Source organism: Trichoderma citrinoviride, assembly GCF_003025115.1.
Source record: "Trichoderma citrinoviride strain TUCIM 6016 unplaced genomic scaffold BBK36scaffold_19, whole genome shotgun sequence".
NCBI lineage: Eukaryota > Fungi > Ascomycota > Sordariomycetes > Hypocreales > Hypocreaceae > Trichoderma > Trichoderma citrinoviride.
The window spans coordinates 252,166-272,668 of NW_020194727.1; the positions used below are offsets into that span (position 1 = coordinate 252,166).

At 55.2% G+C, this 20,503-nt stretch overlaps 5 protein-coding genes across 5 annotated transcripts; 2 read left to right on the forward strand and 3 right to left on the reverse strand.

Annotated features, from left to right (window-relative positions):
* Positions 1-1,809: 1,809 nt before the first annotated feature.
* BBK36DRAFT_1130285 (hypothetical protein) lies at positions 1,810-2,278 on the forward strand (the record flags this gene model as incomplete). The annotated part of the gene is made up of 2 exons (XM_024891827.1): positions 1,810-1,868; positions 2,179-2,278. Coding segments are annotated over 2 exons (159 nt in total), but the record flags the coding sequence as incomplete, so codon positions are not given.
* Positions 2,279-3,522: 1,244 nt separating this feature from the next.
* On the forward strand, positions 3,523-5,190 carry BBK36DRAFT_1130354 (hypothetical protein; the record flags this gene model as incomplete). The annotated part of the gene is made up of 2 exons (XM_024891839.1): positions 3,523-3,947; positions 4,167-5,190. Coding segments are annotated over 2 exons (1,449 nt in total), but the record flags the coding sequence as incomplete, so codon positions are not given.
* Positions 5,191-6,144: 954 nt separating this feature from the next.
* Positions 6,145-8,764, reverse strand: BBK36DRAFT_1130330 (glycoside hydrolase family 3 protein; the record flags this gene model as incomplete). Its single annotated transcript, XM_024891834.1, has 2 exons — positions 6,145-8,582; positions 8,695-8,764. The coding sequence occupies 2 exons, from the start codon at positions 8,762-8,764 to the stop codon at positions 6,145-6,147; spliced, it is 2,508 nt and encodes an 835-aa protein (XP_024745407.1).
* An 845-nt stretch (positions 8,765-9,609) lies between these two features.
* Positions 9,610-11,193, reverse strand: BBK36DRAFT_1145163 (hypothetical protein; the record flags this gene model as incomplete). The annotated part of the gene is made up of 5 exons (XM_024893735.1): positions 9,610-9,930; positions 10,159-10,302; positions 10,422-10,541; positions 10,870-10,895; positions 10,938-11,193. The coding sequence occupies 5 exons, from the start codon at positions 11,191-11,193 to the stop codon at positions 9,610-9,612; spliced, it is 867 nt and encodes a 288-aa protein (XP_024745408.1).
* Positions 11,194-18,571: 7,378 nt separating this feature from the next.
* On the reverse strand, positions 18,572-19,539 carry BBK36DRAFT_1130221 (hypothetical protein; the record flags this gene model as incomplete). The annotated part of the gene is made up of 2 exons (XM_024891819.1): positions 18,572-19,332; positions 19,491-19,539. 2 exons carry the CDS (start codon positions 19,537-19,539, stop codon positions 18,572-18,574), a joined length of 810 nt encoding a protein of 269 aa, XP_024745409.1.
* Positions 19,540-20,503: the final 964 nt, after the last annotated feature.

The window sequence follows — 20,503 nt, forward strand, 5'->3', positions numbered from 1 at the left end:
GCCGTCTGGATCGGCTTCTGTGCCGCTTGACAGATTGTGGGATTGTGGCTCGCCGGATCGAGGTCGCTGACTCGGAAACGATACATCGCCTACATGGTACCTTGCGTGTGAGAGCTTCGGACGTCGGACTGCCGTTTGCGCGACGGATAGTCGTACCAAGGGCAGAACGAGGGCGTCAAAACTGGTAAAAATAGAAAGAAAACGAAAGACAAGACGAGACACTGAAAGGGGGGCCAAGGTCAGAGATAGAGACAGCAGAATAGACCGAGAGTGGAGGGTGAAGAAGCAAGGGGAAAGGCGGAACAATTCTCCGTTGGTTCTTGCTCTCTGGTCATGGTCATGGTCTTGTCCATGTCCTTGTCGCAATTCCGGGGACAACGAGCGAAACCGCCGAAGCCAAGGGACCCTGAAAAAAACAAGGCAAAGCGGGCGAAGAGGTTGGAGATTGAAAGGGCCTCCTGTTTCTGAATTCCCATCTCACTGGAATGCCGACGAGCTGCCAGACAATCACCTGCCGGGGCACCAAGAATCGAGATTCGGCCACGATCCGGATCCTGGCTTCCCCTACCTGTATTGGCGTTACACCCGACCTGCTTCACCCTCATCCGAGTCGCTGCGCTGCAATCGCCCGTGTCTCTGATCATCTGAGAGCGCCGAGAGAGGAGTCAAGGACAGCCTGGTCAAAGGAGAAAGTGAAAGCAAGACGCGGGACACCAGAAGAAAGACGGGGAAGAAGCTGTGCGCAAAGCACGATCTGATCCTGTGCTGTCTGGCGACAAAGATTCGCCGTCATCATCTCTTGGCTTCAATTTCGCCCCTTTTGTTCCAGCCATCAGCGCTTGCTTCACCGTCGCATTTGCTAGAGCGCAAAGTGGCCGACCTGGCGACTCTCGATTCTCGACCTTCGACCTTCGACTTCTCGTCTCTCGACTATTGTCCCTCTTTGGTCTGTGCGTGGCGAAAGGGAGAGCGACAACAGCTCCGAGGCGTGTGCATTGCATTGTCCCAGTCGCCGCTGTCGTCTCTGTGTGACCGTCATCTGTGACCTCTTGTCTCTCTTTTCCCCTTCTTCTCTTTGCTCCACCCCTCGCTGTCTGACCACGGCCGACTCACGTCTTCCTCGTCATTCCTCGCGCGGCGCATCCAGCGTTTTGCGACGCACGACTCGGCACATCGCCAGCTTCGACCTTGTTGCGCCTTTGCCGTTGGCAGGAAAAGCTTGACGACACTTCGCCTGCCGAGCCCGCTTGTTGTCGCTGTCCGTGTCCGACATCGTCACTGCAGCCCGCGACCTGCGACCTGCGACCTGCAACCTGCAATCTGCACGCTACTGGAGCCCAAGGCTCGCTTTGCAAATTCGTCCAAAACGCCCATTCACACACCCTTCGTCTGTCTGCCGACCCGATAAGGCTGGGCTGCCGAATCTCGACGAATCTGCGGCTGAGCGAAGCGGCGCGAGCCGTCGAACCATCATTCTCCGGGGTCGCTGCATCACTCACTGGCTACATACGAAGAAGAATCTCGCTGCGTCTGACCATCTGGTGTGGGAGAAGGGGGAGGGCACGCTTTTGATTAAAAAGAAAGTCGTCGTCGCTCGCTCTACTTCCTTTTTTTCCACAATCTAGTCGTCACCGCATCTCTCAGCTTCGCTTCAGGCCTTTTTGACCTTTTTTGTTTCTTCCTTTCTTTTTTCCCTACTTTTCCGCCTCTGGTTTCGCTACACCATTCGGCCGCGCCGGCGCTCAGCTTTAATGTCCGACACGATGCAGCTGCAGGGGCAGATGCCCCATCATCGTCGGTTAGCTGCAAACATGGCCGTCAAGGCCAGGGGCAATTCGTGCACCGAGTGTCGACGTCGCAAACAAAAGGTTAGTAGAGACGGTGAGCTGCTGCTTCATACGGCTTCCCTGATGCTGTTTTGGGGGGGTCTGCTTTTCGCATATCGCGGGAGCGCCAGCAGCTAGATATACATGTCATTGTCCGAACCCCCTGGCGGTTGGAGATGGCAGGGGCGGTCATCTTCCGAGCAGATGATCTCGTCATCAACCAGTGCATACGAGTAGCGAAGAATGGAGCAACTTGTATGAAAATGAAAAGAGGAGGAAAAGGAAGGCCGGAAAGACGAAGCAGAGCACTACTCAAAGGGACAATGATAACTGACTCGAGTCTCGCTTGTAGTGCGACCAAGGCCGACCGTGTAGCAACTGTGTCCGTCGATTCCCGCAGCCGACGTGCGAATACAACGCCAAACGAAACACCAAGAGGTCAGTATGATTAGTCCCATCATCTCCCACTGCATCACAGGCCTAGACGATAGAGAGACCCTCCACTTCACTGGCACCATCCCACGCTCCTCCCACTCACATGCCATCTCTCCTCTCTTTTGCGGGGGGCAGACAGGACAGGGACTTCGGAGAAAGCTTGTGGGGAGTGGCCGACTACGCCTTCAGCTCCCCCACAAAGCCGGACGTTCAACCCACTCCCCTTGTCTGCTGTCTGCAGCTTTGCCGGCAGATGCTGTGCTCTCCTCCAATCAGACTGTCTCGTATTCTGGCAATGACAGCAAAAGAAGGAAGGAAAAATGGAAAAAAAGAACAGGGAGAGAAATAGAGAGAGAAAGGAGAAGAAACACACGAGAGGTTGAAGAAAGAAAAAAAAGCGGAAGAGAGAAAACAGAAGAGAGTCAGCTTATACTTGTTGGCACTGCCTCTTGCAACACTCTGATGCACGCGCATTTACTGTACACGATCGATAGCTCACGATAAGCTGACACGATTGCCAAACTCATCACAGGCCCACGACTGCTGGTTCTCCAGGCAGCAGCTCCAAGAATGTCAAGGTCGTGCTCGAGGGCGCCTACGCCCATCTCAACCTGTCCGACATCCAGGATGCCATTCTTCAGGTCGAGGGCGTCGTCGCTGCCAGCGGCATGGCGGACCGCCCCTCCGCTACACCGGTAGTTGCTCACGGCGAGATGATCTCCCTGGCTCAACCAGACGACCAGGATGGCTCCTCGCACAGCTCATCTGAGCCCTTCCGCGTCGTAGTCACTGACGAAACGGGCACCCTGAAGCCCAAGTCCGTCTTTGCCATGCTGCGCCTAATTCTGCAGGCCCGCCTCAAGGTTACTAATCGCATCGTCAATGACGAATGGAGCATCGATGGCCCTCAACTCATGCGTGCCTTGCAACAGGCTGCTCAACCGCCTGCCATGTTAGGTGGCCTGGATGATCAACTGCGGAACCTGCCCATGGAGCCAACCAGGTTGAACATCGAGCTGGTCCGAATACGTACGTGACAAGTTCTCTCCCCCGTTCTTCCCCTCTCTATTTCCTATTGCCGTAGGCCTTTACGCGCACATGCACGTATCCATCAACGTCTTTGATCCACGGTTTGGGCGGTGCAGGGACTCGTATTCGCTCTAGTGCTCGCTGCATTTTCAAAGAAGCGTGGAGGGCATTGCCCGACTTGGAGTCGCACAGGGGAAGGAACAAGGTGATGACGAGAATCGGGTACTGATATGAACTCTTCTTCTCAGATCTCCAGCTCTTGTCTCGGTTCAAGGCCTCCATAGACGGAAATCCCGACCCTGAGAGCCGATTCATGAAACACTGGGTTCCGCTATCCATCAAGGACCCCCTACTGCTCCAGATCGTACTCTATACGGCTGTATGTTTCCTCAAGGAGACGGGCCGAGTGCCCAAGATGCTCGTCTACGCCTACAAGGGCGTGGTCCACCGCATGCTTAACGAGCATCTTAGCTCTAGCAGGACGCAGACAGGCGATGCCGCTATTATGGGAGCCGCTCAGATGGTCATGGACTCGTGGTACTGGGGCACCACCGAAGAGCTACGCGCCCACATGGCGGGCCTAAAGACCATGATTCGAATGAGGGGCGGTCTTCAAGACCTGGGGATGGGCGGTTTCTTGGCCAAGACGGTGCTCATGTAAGTTCCTGCTACGATTATGCCTGCAGTGATATCACTCTTCCCGTGTTGTCCGCCTGCCCCCCTTTTGCTTCGGAACTTATAGCCTGTCATGGTGATGCTGCATGTGTAAACCAACGCGCAGTATCATTATGTCTGGAACCAACCCAGCTCCATTGCTACGTAGCCACCGAGCTCGCCTTTTTGGCTCTAGTCTGCTAACAGTTCAATTTCGGCTAGTCACGACATTGCCATTGCTATTGCTCATGACATTGAGCCCGACATTTACGGGCAGCCCGGGTTTGATTTTCGTGATGATTTCATGGTGCCCTACCAGACCTCCTTTAATTCCCCATTCCTATCTGGGTGGCCACGCTTTGTCGACCCGGGTTCAGCGTTGAAGCTACATCGAAGCTCCGCCCAGATCCTAGACGATGTAAGACTCGTGATTCGGACGGTACAAGACCTGCCTCCGTCTCCAAGCGAGCAGGACTTGCAGAATGTGACGGAGACGGCTCTGTGGGCGCTAAGCAGGCTAGATGCGATGCCGGAGAACATTCCAATGTACGAGGAGGACGAGGAGACGGGGCGGCCTGCCGACGAAGGTGATGACTGCATGTGGGAGACGACAGGTTACGAGGGGGCGGGAACTTCCCCGGCAAGCAGCTCCGACTACGATTCGCCGAGGAGCCACGATGCCCCGTCTTCTAGTAACGGTTCGCCACCTGCGGACGAAACCGCCAGTGCCCGGCTGGCCAGGACGAAGAACGACGCCATGTACCGGTGCATCCGCGTGACGGCTTCGGTCTACTACCGTGCCATCGTAGCCCGAGTGCCCACTACGGAGATATTATCAGAGGCCGATTTCTTGAAGCTGTGGGAGCTGGTGTGGGAGGTGACGGTACCATTTTGGAAGACGGCAGTTGGCGTATTCATCTGGGTCATGGCGGCAGCCGTGCCAAGCTGTCACAACGCGCCCCCTGCACGGTTCATCAAGACCCTGTCTGTGGTTGGCTGGATGACCATCGGGCTGGAGAACTGGCACGTCGCAATCAATGCGGCGAATGCGGCCCTGGGACTGCAGCGCTGGCTCCGGGGCGGGTATTACCAGCAGGGCGGTATGATGTACGACAAGGGGCCGCTGGGGGGAGAGGTTGTGGTGGAGAAGCACGGGTTCATCCTGCGGGAGGCGAGCATTCCGGAGGTGGTCGCCAATGTGCGGTGCAACGACGACCACGAGCTGATTGAACCACGAGCTGATTGAGTGATGGGGCCCGGCATTGCTCTCGCGTGGGCCGATTCAGGGTGTGGGGTCTCTGGGATGTCACAACACAGCGATACTACACCGATTGGCAATTATACTGAGAAGAGAGGGAAAGGAAGGCCCAGGGTGCCTTGAGCAGAGAATTGGCACTCTGAAATGCATACGCCTAGACTTGCACAGTCTCTGCGGAGGTCATTCAGTCTTCTTGGCTTGCGGCTGCTTCCGCCAAGTTCACAAGACGAACACGGCATGGCATGACGGTATGCGATGTCTATCCGATTTGGACAGATTCAATACGTTATCGGTATGCTTAGCCAGCGTTTGTACAATGGCTGGGCGTATCGAAGAAGGGGAGGGATATGCTGCAGCACGGCACGGAGCGGCCCGGCTCGCAGGGCAGAACGAGATTGGAGAGTGATGAGTATTTCACATCATGTGGCGAACCGACTTCCCTTTTGGCGGTGTTTGGGCTGTTTTTTCGTTGATTTTCATTCTTCTTCTCTATCGCCTGTTGGTACTGATATGGATGAGGGAGAATGTTTTGGATACCCTCGTCAAGGTTTTGCATCTGCGGTTTTAAAAAGGGATGTGTAGCTGGTGGTTACTGGTGGAGCAAAGGGCAAAAGATTGGAGATTTGGCGAATTGAATGGGTGTTCTTGTTGCTGTTATTATTCACGTGGTCTACTTGATGTTGCTGAGATGGGCTAAGGGGTCGTGGTGTTATTTCGACTGTTAAGCAGCTCGCTAGTTGTGCGTTCGATTCGCCCATTACTCCCTGAACTCTACCCTACATCCATCTAATGCAACAACGAGATCATCTAACGGGATGGACCTAATTGTGTGAAAATGTGCCAAAGGACATGCGACTGGATCAGTCGTAATCATTTCATCGACTATATACGAAGAGATTTGATTCAATCTTCAACAGAATAATACACCGGTATAGCTTCATTTTACAACCCAGACCACCAATACGTCTCCTCCACCGTAAACTTCCCCTTTAGCGCCGCGCCCTCCTTGGCAACACTGCTATCGCTAACAATGATCTCGTACTCGCCCTTTTCAACACACCACTGGTCCCGCTCCTCGTCGAAATACGCGGCGACGTACTTCTCCTGCTCCTGAATCGTCACGGTCTTCGTCTCGCCAGGCTGCAGCTCGACCTTTGCGAAGCCCTTGAGCTCCTTGACGGGGCGGTTGATCTTGGCCGCTTGGAGGGGCTTGACGTAGAGCTGGGTGACCTGTGCGCCAGGGACGGAGCCGGTATTTTTCACGGAGAGGGACACGCTCAGCTTTCCATCATTGTGAGACACGGAGAGATTGGAGAAGGCGAAAGTGGTGTAGGACAGGCCGTGGCCGAAGGGGAAGTTGACGTCCTTGTCGGCAAACTCGTAGTACCTGTACCCGACGTAAACATCCTCGCCGTAGAGCGTGCGGCCGGCCTCGGTGCGGAAGTTGAGAAACGCGGGGTTGTCCTGCAGGCGCTTGGGGAAGCTGAGGGACAGCTTGCCCGAGGGGTTGTAGTCGCCAAAGACGACGTCGGCGATGGAATTGCCCGTCTCGTTGCCGCCATACCAGGCCTGGATGACGGCGGGTGTGGCGTCGAGCCAGGGCATCTCCTCGGGGGTGCCCGTCTGCATGACGACGACGGTGTGGGGGTTCGCGGCCGCCACCTCGGCGATGAGCTGGTCCAGCACGCCGGGGAGCTTCATGCTCGCGCGGTCGGCGCCCTCGGTCTCCCAGTCAGCGTTGAGGCCCGCACAGATGATGACCTGGTCGTGCTCCTTGGCGAGGGCGACAGATTTCTTGATCTCGGCCTGGTCGTCAATGACCTTGCAGCCGCCGACGCGAAGGGAGCCATGGCCGGGAACGATGGTGTCGCCCTTGAGGGTGTAGGTGGGCGCGGAGCCGAACTCGATCTTGAACTTGTACGTCTTACCCTTGACGAGCTTGACGCGGCCCGTCTCTTCGCGGGTGGCAGAGCCAAAGAAGGCGTCGCCGGGGACCTGTTTGGTGGCGTTGTCGACGACGAGCTGGTCGTCCACGTAGGCCTTTGCCGTGCCGCAGACGACGAGGCCGAGCTCGTACGTGCAATCCTCGTCGGCCGTGTACGTGCCCTCCATGTCGGCGTACCATGTGTCGGCCGCCTTGGGGTGGTAGTAGTCCACCAGGTGCATTTCCGTCTTGGTGAAGAAGAGCTCGTCGATGTGCTCGCGGCCGGGGGTGCCTGGGGGCTGGTTGAAGACCCTCCAGCGCATGCCCTGGCCGCCGCCGTCGGGTGTGAGGCACTGCTCGCCCAGAATAGGGAGGAAGCGGTGGGTGTAGGCGCCGACGGTGTATGACGGCGGCGTCGAGAGCTGCTTGCTGAGGCCGTCAAAGGGGGTGACTGCGTAGTAGGCCCGAAGAGCAGCAGAGCCTCCGCCGTGGTAGGTGGCCTGCTTGGCGTTGGGACCGATGATCAACGTCTTCTTGCTCTTGCTCAGGGGCAGGACGTTGTTGTCGTTCTTGAGCAGCACGATGCCTTCGTTACCAATCTTTCGGAGGAGGGCCGTCGTCTCAGGGGTGTTGTTGACTGTCGTCTCGGGGCCGTTCTCCGTCACCCCGGAAGCAGCGCACTTCTTCACAAACTTCAGAACCTCCCTGGCCCGCTGGTCAATGACGTGGACAAAGGGCTTTCCGTTAGAGACGTTGAATTTGAGTGTTTCCCCTCGGAAGCGTGGAGGTCCGGGCATCTCGATGTCGAGGCCCGCCACGGCGGCAGCGGTGGTGCTGTATGTTCCGTACCAGTCGCTCATGACCAGGCCATCCCAGCCCCATTCCTTTCGAAGCATCCCATCGAGGTATTTCGGGTTTTCGCTGCACGGCACGCCGTTGATGCCATTGTACGCCGTCATAAACGCACCCGGCTGGGAGTCTCGCACAGCAAGCTGGAATGGAAGCGCGTAGATCTCACGGAGAGCCCGCTCCGTGACGATGCTCTGCACCGTCATGCGCCTGTCCTCTTGATCATTGCACAGGAAGTGCTTGATGGTGGCCTGCACTCCGGTGCTCTGAATACCGCGAATGAGAGCCGCCGCTCCCAAGCCTGCCAGGAACGGATCTTCGCCTATCGACTCGAAGCCACGTCCGCCGAGAGGGGAGCGTTGCATGTTGATAGTCGGGCCGAGGATCACATGCGCACTCTTGGCGATGGCCTCTTTGCCCATCATTTTACCTGCCTCTTCGAGCAGCGTCTGGTTGAATGTGGAACCGAGCGACGTGCCGCAAGGGAAGCAGGCTGCAGGGACGCCATTGAAGAACTTGGTTCCTCTTACGCCGTTGGGGCCGTCTGTGAAGCGGAGGGAGGGGACTCCATGCTTGGGGAGAGCCTTTGTGTGCCAGAAGTCGATGCCTTGTTCAGTCAGTCAATGACTATGGAAGAAGAGGCCAAATGCTAGCCATTGTTGTTGTAGGTATGAAAGCATAGTAGGAATGCAAATCGTTGATGGCATTGTAAAACTCACCTGCCAGCAGGTCGACTTTCTCGGCCAGGGTGAGCTGTTTCAAGACGGCTTCAACATCGATATCAGCCATGTTGGAGACGAAAGATGAGTGATTTGATAGTGTCGGATAAATGAAGCTCCAAATGAGGGGATCTCTGGGTACAGAGCAGTACTCCGCTATATATCACGACGCTGATGTTCAGGCAGGATATCTAAAGTTCAAGATTATTGCAGGGTAGAGCTTGAGCATATCAGAGCACCAAAAGGGGACCCGAGAGACGGAACCAGTGTCACCAAAGCACTGGGAAGAGATAGAGGTGAGGGAGATGAAGACGAAGAGGTCAACGACAGAGAGACATCAGGCACAGTAACAGGACAAGCAACTTATATAGCCGTCGGTCAGATAGCAATGATGCGTGTGGGCTCTTCTCTCCATGTTGGCCATGGGTAATCGCGAGAACTTCGGAAGTCAACATTCAGCAAATGAACAGAGAGCACAGCTTCTCTCCTCACTCACGGGCTTTTACTCTCCTCTTGGCAGCTACTTTCTCGAACCAAGGAGCTGCAGGATTCTCCGAAAGCTGCGCCCTCTGCGGAAGACATCAATCACGAGGAACAAGTCGACTCCAGATTGGACGAGTTTCCCCGCGATCATCCCCGCCATTAGATCCAAGCGAGGGAGGCACAGCCGTGGTTTATCCGGCATTGAACCAATTTTCCAGAGTTCTGCCGCGATTAAGGCTAAAATCTGACCAATCGGCCTCGTTCTCATTCAAACAGCCCGCCGAAATAATTGGAGCCAATCGGGGTCCAACTCCATCGAAGCACCAAACCTAGAGCTTCGGCCTTTGTTGGCTTCGGTGAGTTATGAGCGACACTCCGCGACGGCCCCCGAAGCCGCTCGAGGTCATGTGGGCGGTTTCCATCGCCTGTCGTTCAGATAAGAGCAGTCTGGTCCCGTTTCCTGGGCGGATACGCGCCGTATCGAACGTCAAAAGCGGACAGATCTCGTCCACCAGACTCCACCATCAGATTCCGATGAAGAACGACGACGATCTCGGTGGAGCTGCGTCCCGGCTTTCGGGACCCTTTTGTGTGCTTCCACCCGGGAGCCGGTGGGAGCCGGTGGGAGCTTGTCGCGATGGGGAAGTCGTGCGATGATTGTGGTGGGTGTTGATGAAGCTGATACGTGGAAGCGACACAGCCGTTGGCGTTGTCTCTCTGGGTCGACCCGTCGAGCTCCGGGCTGCTGGACATCTACAGCGGCTTTCCGCGAACGCAGACCACTCCCCGCTGTCAGGCCTTTCATTGTCTCAACCTGATACCTATCTATGAATACACACGGCTGCTACATACTGCTAACGGCATAAACATCGCGACTGAATCCGGCCGCAGTGATTTCACTGTCACCGACATGCATCCCCGTGGTTACAGCCTGCGGCATGTCTGGGTACCAATGCTTCGTCCGTCGCACGGCAGCGATACTTGCACCCCCCATTGGAGCTCGGCATCCAGCTCCTCGAGGCCATGCTCGGTACGTCGGCAGCTCTGCGTCTGGGCATCTGTCGACGAGTCCGCCTGTGCCACGCGTGTGCGCCGCTTACGGGCAGCATACAGGTGCCTGGCAAGCTATGCAGCCGGGAGGCGTGGTCGATGTCTGCGCAGTCAGATGAGTATGAGTATCGCATCATCCTGGCCCAGCCAAAGCTGCTTGTAACCACCTAGCACCGGTGCCATATGTGTCTTACGTGCAGCTGTGCTTTAGCGACGGGTATCGACCTGGGTCGCATCCTGACCATGTCCCGCATGCATTGGCACTCTTTCTCCTCTCGGTCGACGATGGCGGTGATTCGCGCTCTAGTGGTCAGCTGTGCAGGACGTGTCTGCTCGGTGGCGCGTCGTGGCGTTCCCGATCTGGGTATTCGTCAAGACGACGCCCTGCCCATGTCCCTGGCCTCAACGTCTCCTGGCACCGCGCCATAGGCTCTGGGAGAGATATTCTGGCATCTATCACAATGATTGTCAGCTCCACGCTTTGTCAGTCAAGGAACACGCGTAATCTGGGGTTGACGGAAAGCCTGCATGGCTAGCGGGACTATCGTCGACGGCAGAAGCAGGGGCTTGCGGGGAGGATGCCGGTAAGGCTGGGCGATGTGTGATCTTACGTGTGATCCTGGGGATCCCGCCAAATCCTACCTTGGTCTCCTCTTCAGGGGACCAGTCTGCCGGAAGTCATCCGTGGCTCAAATCGACAATTCGTCCACCCCAAGCCTCTTCTCTGCTGGTCCTGTGCGGCTGAACGGCAGCACCAATGGCGTTTCGGCAGGGGGACGCCTTGAGCGCCGCGGCTGTCTGCTGCTCATTGGGGCAATTGTTACGATCAAAAGGTGGTGTTCGCTTGGTCGTCGTCAAACCGCGCTTGCTGCAAATCTTTTGCACGATTGCTGATGCTGAAGCAGAGCAGAGCCTGCCAAGCGGGCAAGGCAGTGAAGGGGACAGCAGGGCAGGGCACCCGAGCATTGGGCCAGGCTTCTGCTGACTTATTGTACTACTATCCGCTTCCTTGGACACCAAGGGTTATCATCATCATTCATTACTCGTCCTACGATTTGCGTGGGGTCGGCACTGATCCGAGACCCGGACTCTGCGATGCGATCCAATCCACTGCGGATGCCGAAGAAGGGATCCTTGGGGCGCCTGATTGCCTGCCTTAGTATCTGCATATTCAATCAAACGGCGTTGTTCACAGAGTCTGATGGCACCGCGAGTGATTTGGCGACTATACAACACCACTCACCCCCTTGACGAATACAGTTACATTCTCACAGAATGAGAAACAGCAGATGTATTCCGGGCTAATTTTATCTTCAAGGTCAGTGTCCTCGTCATGAACAAGGGTTATCGAGACCACTCCGTCAATTTGGTGTAATGTAGACAGTCCGAATAATGCTGCGATTTGGTGGCTGATAGGAGTAGCGTATACCCCGAGTGCCGACGTCTCGGTCTTCTTCGCATCTTATGGCGATTCCCGTCTCGTCGTTGCGACATGCGGAGAACCTGGTCTTTCCGCATCCCTACCTGTTACGAATACTACAGTGCTTCGTACACCATACGGAGTACATGCATGCCTCAACTGCACCTTCAAGGCGTCAACATTTGCGGGCCTGCTATGAAGCAACCGATGATGAAAAGCGCACGTATCGGCTGGATAACGCGGCGCGAAGCCGGGCGGTTGAGACGCCTCCTCCAGGCAGAAGCATAAAAGATGCCAGCCCCAGGTTGGTGTGGACAGGGTGCGCCGCTTGAGGCTATCTGGGCAGGTATTGCTGGGATTTGACGTGGTATCGTGTGGGGACCAACGCCTAGTGATGCTACCCAACGTCTCAAGCTCCCTTGACACCTTGCATCACCGCTGCTATCGCCTTGTCGATGAGGCCCTATTGCCGGATTGGCGCCTCCGGAGCCTTTGTGAGAAGTCATGGCAACACATCATAGGCGCGATTCCCGCCCCGGACCGTTCTGGGCTAGCCGTCGTTGATCGACGAGACGAGCCCCTGAACCGCCTGGCACTAGAAAGTCTAGGTTCTGATGGCTTCATCCCACCATTTGGTCGACACCGATAGCCTGCAGAGACGGACGGACGGCACTAGAAGAGACCGATGTTACGCTTGGCAGAAGCCCCCTTTCTCCATTGGATCGTCGAACCTCTCCACACCTTGTTGGTCTGGCCCTCAACTGCCGACGCATCACGCCGTTGCTTGGAAGCATCACAGTTGGCACAGTACAAGTACACAGTACAGAAGTGTCAAAAAGATGCAGATTGATTGCGCAAGGGAAGCTTGTATAGCTGGATGAGTCCAGGTCGAGATGCGGCGGCCCAAGGAAATCGCTCGATCGCATCGCCTGACTCGACTCCGTTTACTGCTCGTAAGGGGACAAGGCCAAATCACTGGCCCCCCGAAAGTCACTCGCCCATCAGACTATCTGTCTTCTTCGGCCCTCTCCTCTTCGTGATGGTTGTTTGGGGGTGTACATACGAACAAGCCATTGGAGGGGCTTCGAGTTGCTGGTCTTCGAGTCTCACGATGCGGCTTTTAGTGGACTCGTCAACCTCATGTTGATTGCAAGTGCGATACGGTCGCTTTGTATGGAGCAACGCATGAGGTGGAGGGGCTACCTGGAAGTTTACAGCCGACATGGCTGGGCACTCTGGTTCTGGACGCAGGTGCCCCGGTATGCAGTTCAGTGGTCTGCTTTCTTCCGCTGATGAGCATCCGCAACCTGCAGACTAAGGCACTTGTACGGAGTCGGTGAGTGGGTTCTGATGGAGTCGCATCACTTCAGCTTTCAGCCGTCTCTTACCCAGTCGAAAGTCTCGCCAAAGCCTCTCTCATTGCTATGTATATGCGATTAGAGCGGCGAAGGAGGACAGCTGTGAACAGTCGTGTTCAACACTATCTGCCTGCCACGGTGTTATCCCCCTTCCCACTCCGCCCTCTCTCACTTCACTTTTCTATTTCTCGACATACTAGTATTTCTATGCCATCATCGACACCAGGCCAGAGGCCGACTGACAGGGTTCCCTCGTGGGGATTTCTTCAGCAAGGGGAGGGGACTTCCAACGCTTGTCCAAGTGCTAGCGCCGTTCCGTTGGTCTGTATGGAGCATGTCGTACCCATACAAGACGCCAGACGTTGGTTCAACGTGAGATTATCACACCCCTCCCCCCCTTGCCTCCCGGTGGGGCCGGGAGGGCAGCAAAAAGAAGGAAAAGAAAGCTTCGATTGGCCTTCTAGCGCGCTTCTCCCGCCCTTCCCCCTTGGTCCGCCACCGAAACGGCTCGGTCAACCTCGGCCAATTTCTTCACGCTTGATACTCGCTATTTCGCTGGCCCGCTGCGTTTTACCCACCGCGTTTTACCCACCGCATGATGGACGGCTGCCCAACCAGCGCCCGGGACGATTGTGTGGGCTCTGCTATTTTCAGCCCTTTTAGAGGGGGCTTGAGGGAACCTGAGCCGGTTTGAGGGCGTGTCTTTTGCTCTGTTGCTGGGTTCCAGGTTGCTGCATGCAGTAGCGGGTTTTGCTCAGCTCTCTAGACCGGGAGTCCTGGTGCTTTCCGGGTGGGCTTTGACTTGTTTCTTGGGAGGGCATTGTTTAAGCAAACGAAGACGATGAGCTCAAAAGGAGAGAAAAGCAGAGGCGCGAGGACTTCCGCTGAAGGGAATACCCTACGCCCCTCCATCCCAGGAATGACAAGACGGTCAACGTTGGGTCGTTTGGCCAGTTCGTTATGTCTGTCACATACTTGATGTCAACTCTATACCGCCGTTTACCTCCGTCGTTTCTACTTCACCACTTTTTGTCTCTTTGGAGAATTGCTAACAAAGCTTGTTTATCAATAGCCTACTGGTCGCTTTCTTCCATTGCTTCTTGTCCAATCGCCAGGAGGCCGCCAGGAAAGGCTTGTTTGAGCAATTACTTCACCACCTCAACTTGGGACCCACGTCCTGCAATCTGTACGCCGCAGCCTGCGGAATCAATTCAGTCGCCCGTCTGAAAAGCACATAGAACTCGGAATCAATTCGGCATTGACACCAGGAGCCCTTGCCCTGGCTCAAACGCTATGCTGCAGATGTCCAACGTCCCGTGCCTGATGATCCCGCTGCACCGGGCATCGCCTCTGGGATACTGCATCGCCTGGTCCGTTTTGCGCTGACGAGCAACGGCTTGCATAAACGACCAAGATTAGCCTCGATTGACAGCTGGCTTCGAGAACATGGCACCATTTAGCCTAAGGTAGTTGGCAGATGCTTACCAAAGTGCGGTCTGTGAAGCCCGTGGTTACTCATCGGTTTCGACCGCCTCGTCGCATACTGATCTTGTGTCTCCCCCGTCCATCTCTATCGGGGCGACTTGGTTTGATACGGCGGCGTTGAGTCTATATTGAGCAGATCACCGACCCGCTCGAAACTGGAACGCGTTCCCTAACGGCCGCTCCCCCGGCCGGTTCGAAATGGCTACGCTGTTTTACTTGCTATCATCCTGGACCCAATCGGTTACACCTGCACTAACAGCGACGATTCTCTTCGTCCAAAGGGTTAGGTTCTCAACCTGATAATCTCGGGGAACTCTGTGGGTTCATGTTCATAGACGCGCCTGACATAATATCCGAGCGGACTTGGCTGGAATACCCCAGACACGAAAGCATTGACCGCTTCGGAACTACTGATTGAGCTGGTTAAGGCCGACCGCGGTGCGGCCGATGGGAGCAGAGGGAGGAGGGTGTTAATCACCATACCAGCGGATCGGGGCAGCCGCTGGTTAGCATAAGGTACAGTTGCGTCTCTGCGTCAACCTACTGCATGATTATGTGCGAAGATTATTTCCGAAGCAATGGCCGCTGAGGAAGACCTGCGAGGTCCAGTATTGACCCTTGTTCTTGGAGTTGAGTGAATCCAGGAACCGATATCAGAGCCGCTAGCGTTACTACCCAAAGGCCGGCCCTTGTCTCTTCGCATCACCGCTATCATCGGTACGGCGTTTCCTTTGGCAAGGATCGTTTATATTCACTGTATGCACTCTAGGCGTTTCTTTGCCTACGTGAATAGCTTCTTCGAGGAAAGTGAGACGATGCTCGTCTTACGTGGCTCATCTGTTAGACGATCAATCGCTATTTCCAGCACTCGTACAGCTCGAAGCCATCTCCGCCCTTTGCCTCTCCCTCCCCCTTCCCCGGCTGCAAGACTACCTGCAGTAGTCGCCCGGAGAAAAGGTCCGGCTCCATCTATTTGGGGGATCGCCCAGACCACATGCCGCAGTGGCTAATGCATGTTGATGGCAGCTCGTCTAGGCGTCGACGGAAGCTTTTCCGCTGGCATTCAGCTGAGACCGTCCTACTGACGTGCGGTCTCAGGTCGTCCAGCACTCGCCCCCCTCTGCAGGTCTCAATTGAAGCCGCAGAGGGTAAAAGAGGGAGCACGAGAGTATCTCGCTTTGTTTACTTCATTCGCTCGAAGAGAAAATTGGGGACCGTACGAGATATTTACGGGCAACTCGTATGGGCATCAATAGTTGCTGCAACGCTTCCTTGATGCACCCCCTCTCAACGCCCCTCTTCTCTCTTGTTGACAACTCCACTTTCTCTCTCTCTGCAGGTCTATCCGTCACTCAACATATCCGCACGGATATCCTCTTGAATACGTATATACAAACCTCCCATACAGACACATACACGTGTATGCAAGCAGGCTTGTCGCCGTACCCCTAATCTCTGCGCTCTTCTGTCCCCAAATTGCAGGGAGACCAATGCCAAGAACCGAAACTTGCATTGGCACGTACTCCGTACCTTGTTGACCTGTATTTGCCTCTCCCCAAGTGAGGCTGAAGCTGAAAGAGCTCCGAAACCCACAGCTAATCAAATCGAACACTCGCCTGCGCTTTTCTCGGCTCTACATACACGCACTTCCTTCGGCGGCTCAGCGATTTTATCCCCCCCCTCGATAGCTCATAGCACTACTACTAAGACCCTGATCTGCATTGTTCTCCATCCGAGACGCTCTTTTCCCCCGAGTTCCGCTGTCCTGCTCGCGAAACCCACTGCCTACCCAGGCTTGAAGCACGGCGGTTGCCCATCGTTGCTGACTACTTCGGTGTGGTCGAGATAAGCATTTCCCACGCCCCAACAACCAACAAATGCAAGGACTTGGCCAACATCGTGCAAGGTAGCTAGACTCTCATGAAGTATCCCTTTCCCACCCTCACCTCCACTCTTCCCCCTCCTGTCGAAACTGGGACAACACGCGCCAATATGCAAGCCTGAATGGAAACGGCATGGGCTCGCACCAGGATGGCCTCTAGACAAACCCGCGCTTGAAGCCCCCTAATCGAGCTACGACTACGGAGCACTGACCTGTTTGCCTGTCTACGAACTACCACGATGTACCTGCCTGCTCTTTTCAGCAGTTCACTAAATAAAGCAGAACACCCCCCACAGAATGCTAGTCCAAGCCCATAGTCTTGCTCCTAGCCGGTCTAAATCGACAGAACCGAGACAGCAGATAGCTTGCTTTTCCGTCGTCGTTCCATGTTCTGCTTCTCTCCTGTAATTTTGTACTCCCGGTTCCCCGGTCTAAACGTTGAGACTAATGAAGAGGCGTCGCGCTGGTGAAAGAGTTAGAAAGGAACCGGCACTTTGGGTCTTGTCTTCCGGTCCATCACACCATGTGGCAAGCTTTCGTGCGGATCAAGCTAGACGAAGCCTTAGTTCTGTGTAGCCTCGAGTAGTCGTGGCTGGTTTTGGCCTGGTAGCCAATACCAAGAGGAGACGATGCGCTGCAATGAGAGGCGGTGGATGCATTGCACGTTGAGTTCCCATGAGATCTGCGGCTTTCAGCCGCAGTCCCCCACGTTTTCGACATTCGACAAGCGTAAAATGGTAAGAACAAGACAGTCTAGCTTGGGGTGCGGAAAGGAGCAGTTCGTGTTGAGCAGTGTCTATTTTTCGTGAGTCTCGTAGTTCCTCTATAGAGAAGTGGTCTAAAATATCCGTACAAAAGCAAGTCTATATAGTAAACAAATACATAAAGAAAGAGAAATAAACAGGAAAGCAGATACAGCTGACGAAATTCGTAACAAAGGCATTGACCAGGAGGAGAGGTTTTTATAACAAAGTAGAAGAAGATGCAAAGATTGCCAAAGAAAGATATCCAAACAGTATAATCCGTCTAACAGTTCTGTCCGCTCGCCGGCCCGAGTAAACCTCCCTCATGGTATCTCCCAAGATATAACCAACAGAACGAGTGGAAAGAAAATGGAAGCAAAAAGACAAAAGTAAAATAAACAAAAAATGACAAAGCAAAAACCAGCGTTCCATCTTGAGCTGCCAAATCGCTGATGCATCGTCTTGTTGTCCGTCCCGTTGCTGTTCGTGCGCCCAAGGTTGAAATGCATATGCGAGACCCAAACGCCGAAGATTGTTTCAAAGTGTCCGTATTTTCAGGCCAGAACCTGAGCACCTCTTCCGTAATTCGTAAAGCAGACATCGCAGCTGTCGATTGCCCTGCTCGTTGCCTCTCCTTCGTCCACCGTCACCGCTTAAATTCGCTTCAGCCCTTGCTGAGCTGGCTGCGTTGATCCAGGCCAAACCAGCTCATCCTGCTCGACTATCCCTCCTTCTCATTGATGCCACGTAAAAGAAACCAGCTCCACCAGGCCCTGTTGGTCTTGTCCAACGCAACCCTGCTTCGTGGCTGTTCACTGCGACAAAGTGCTGGATTTTTGGTCTGCGTGTCCACTGATGTGATGCAGTCAAAAGCCGAGCTTCGGTCGCCATTTGTCCAATATTGTATCCCACCCCCCTTTCCAGGTTCACGCTGATTGGCCGTCGCTTCCAAATTGTACCTCGGTAAGCATGCAGACAGGTAACGGGGGGTTCGCTGCGGATTTGTATTCGCCGTCCAGTACAGGTCGTCCGCTGGGGAGGCTATTGTGGCCAATTTTCCATGAGTTTCGGTCATCTCAAGATTGGGCTTTCGGATGCGTCGGTGCTGATTCATCGAGGGATACCGGGGTTGGCGTGGCCCTCAGCCATCTCTGGAGGGTAGTATAAAGAATACGCGGCATTCCATTGCGGGTTGCGGTGTTGCAGCGGCGTGTGAGGCGAGGCGCTGTGCGCAGCGTGAGGTGGTGGTTGCTGCTGGTGCTGCTGGGCATACGCGTGAAGCGGCGGCGGTGGCGGCGGCTGTTGCTGCTGCTGCTGTTGCTGTTGGTGCTGGTGTTGGTGCTGCGGGTGCTGGTGCTGATGCTGCGGGTGCTGATGTTGATGTTGATGCTGGTGCTGGTGCTGATGCTGGTGCTGAGGCTGAGGCGGGTGTTGCTGCATATATGTTTGTGGCAAATTATGCATAGTTGAGGTGTTGAGTCTGAGCCCACCTGGACGACGAGAAGCAGCTCAAGTCAGCCCATGTCGTCTCTACGCGTGGCAAAAAGGGGGAGGAGAAGTGCATACTGTTGTGGTCGATCTCATCATAGTCGTGCTTGATGTCCTTGAGAGTGGTCGGAATCATGGCGGGAGGCACGCTGGTGGGAATATAGGCTGCGTTGTACTCTTCACCGTGGGCGGGAGACGAGGGGCTGGGGATGTTGCCGAGGACGGGATTTGGGGCGACAGACGGCTGCCACGGTTCGCCGCCGGCACTCGTCATGTGGCCATACGACTGCTGCGCGTAGTCGTTGATCTGGTTGAAGTCACTCGAGGGCAGAGGAGACACCCTCGGGCTCGGCACAGCACCGCTGCCAGAACTGAGATTGTCGTCGTAGACTGATGGACCTGGGGTTAGCGGTCCAAAGTAAAGGTCATGGGCGTTGCTGGTCATGGTACCTGGCGTACCTGCGGAATTCGAGGAGTAGGATGAGTCCGTAGCGGTGTAGCCCATGTGTTCTCGAAGCCTGGCAATCTCCTGTTCGAGGAACTTGTTCCGCCGCAGAAGTTCCTGGACCTTTCTGTCACGGCTCTGGACGCCCTTGAGCTCGGCAAGCTCACGCTCTAGACGCTCAATGTGCTCCTTGGTCCTGGCCCTAATGGCCCTCTGAGCCTCACGGTCGTTGGCTCGCTTGCGTGCCAGTTGTGAGGGCGTCAGGGTCGAAACACTTCTGGTGCCTATGTGGATATGAATAGTTAGCTGGCAGTCCCAGTCACAGAAACTGAAACGGTAGGGGCAAAAGAGCATGAGAACAACTCACGCCGCCACTGCCGTAACAGTGAAGGCGATTGATCGTTCAACATGCCAATTGCATAAACAGTAGCATCTTACTCACCCTTTCGCTTGGAAGGCTTGGTGGGCTCTCCGGATGATGATCGCGGCATGTTGCACTCGATCTTGTATAAGAGGGACATGCAAAACTCGGTAGCAGGCCGCAGTTAAAGCAGCTTGGTTGCGAAGAGGGCAGAAAAGCCGTAAAAGGCCGTGGAATCAGTCAAGTGGGGGAGCCTCCGTAATAAATAGTGTATCGATTCCCTCTCGCCCCAGGAGACCAGCAACAGAGAGTTGATGAGGCAGCTTGTCGTGGGTCGCGCTACGAAAAAAGAGACGGGGGGTCCCGCTTCGTTTTTCGTTGACGGCGGTTGATTGACTCAGGCGTCAACAGAATAGAAACACCAGAGAGACAAGGCTGTAGACGCGTAAGATGCCCTGGCCGAGTCGAATAGAACGCGGAGGTTGCCACGCCCAAAAAAGCAGTTGCAACACTGAGAGAGTAGAAGCAGTAAGAAGGCCGTCGATAGTGATCGTCGACAAGGCTTGAGAGGCTGCTCTGAGACAATGAACAAGTCAGAAGCAGTAGAGAGAAGATTGTGTCTCGAATCCGACTTGATGAAGGATCCAGAACGGGGATTTCTTGGAGTGGACGGAGAAAAATAGATCTCGTTCTCGCAAGGTACAAGACGAATAAATACTATTATACCAGCGCACACCTTTCGAACATGTCTCCCAGTTGGCAAAGATGGGTGTGGACCCTCTCTGTCTCTAGTACAGACAGGGACCACGGGCTTTACCAGGACGCACCGGTGGAGATGGGGGGTGTCTGCAGACAAGCACTAGACCAGCAGGTCGGAGGCGACCAGGGGGGCGCTTAGGGAGGCGTGGCCAGAGTGTGTCTAGATGGAAAGCGGACGACCGGGTCTTGAAGAGAGCCTGCAGAACTCTGCAACACAAAGCGTGCTGTGGCGTTGCATTCATGACGACTAGTTCTGGCAGTACCGGCAGCACTGGCATACTGTAGGTGCCTGCCGAGCCGTCGACGAGGCGGCAAGATGACTGCGTACATACCAA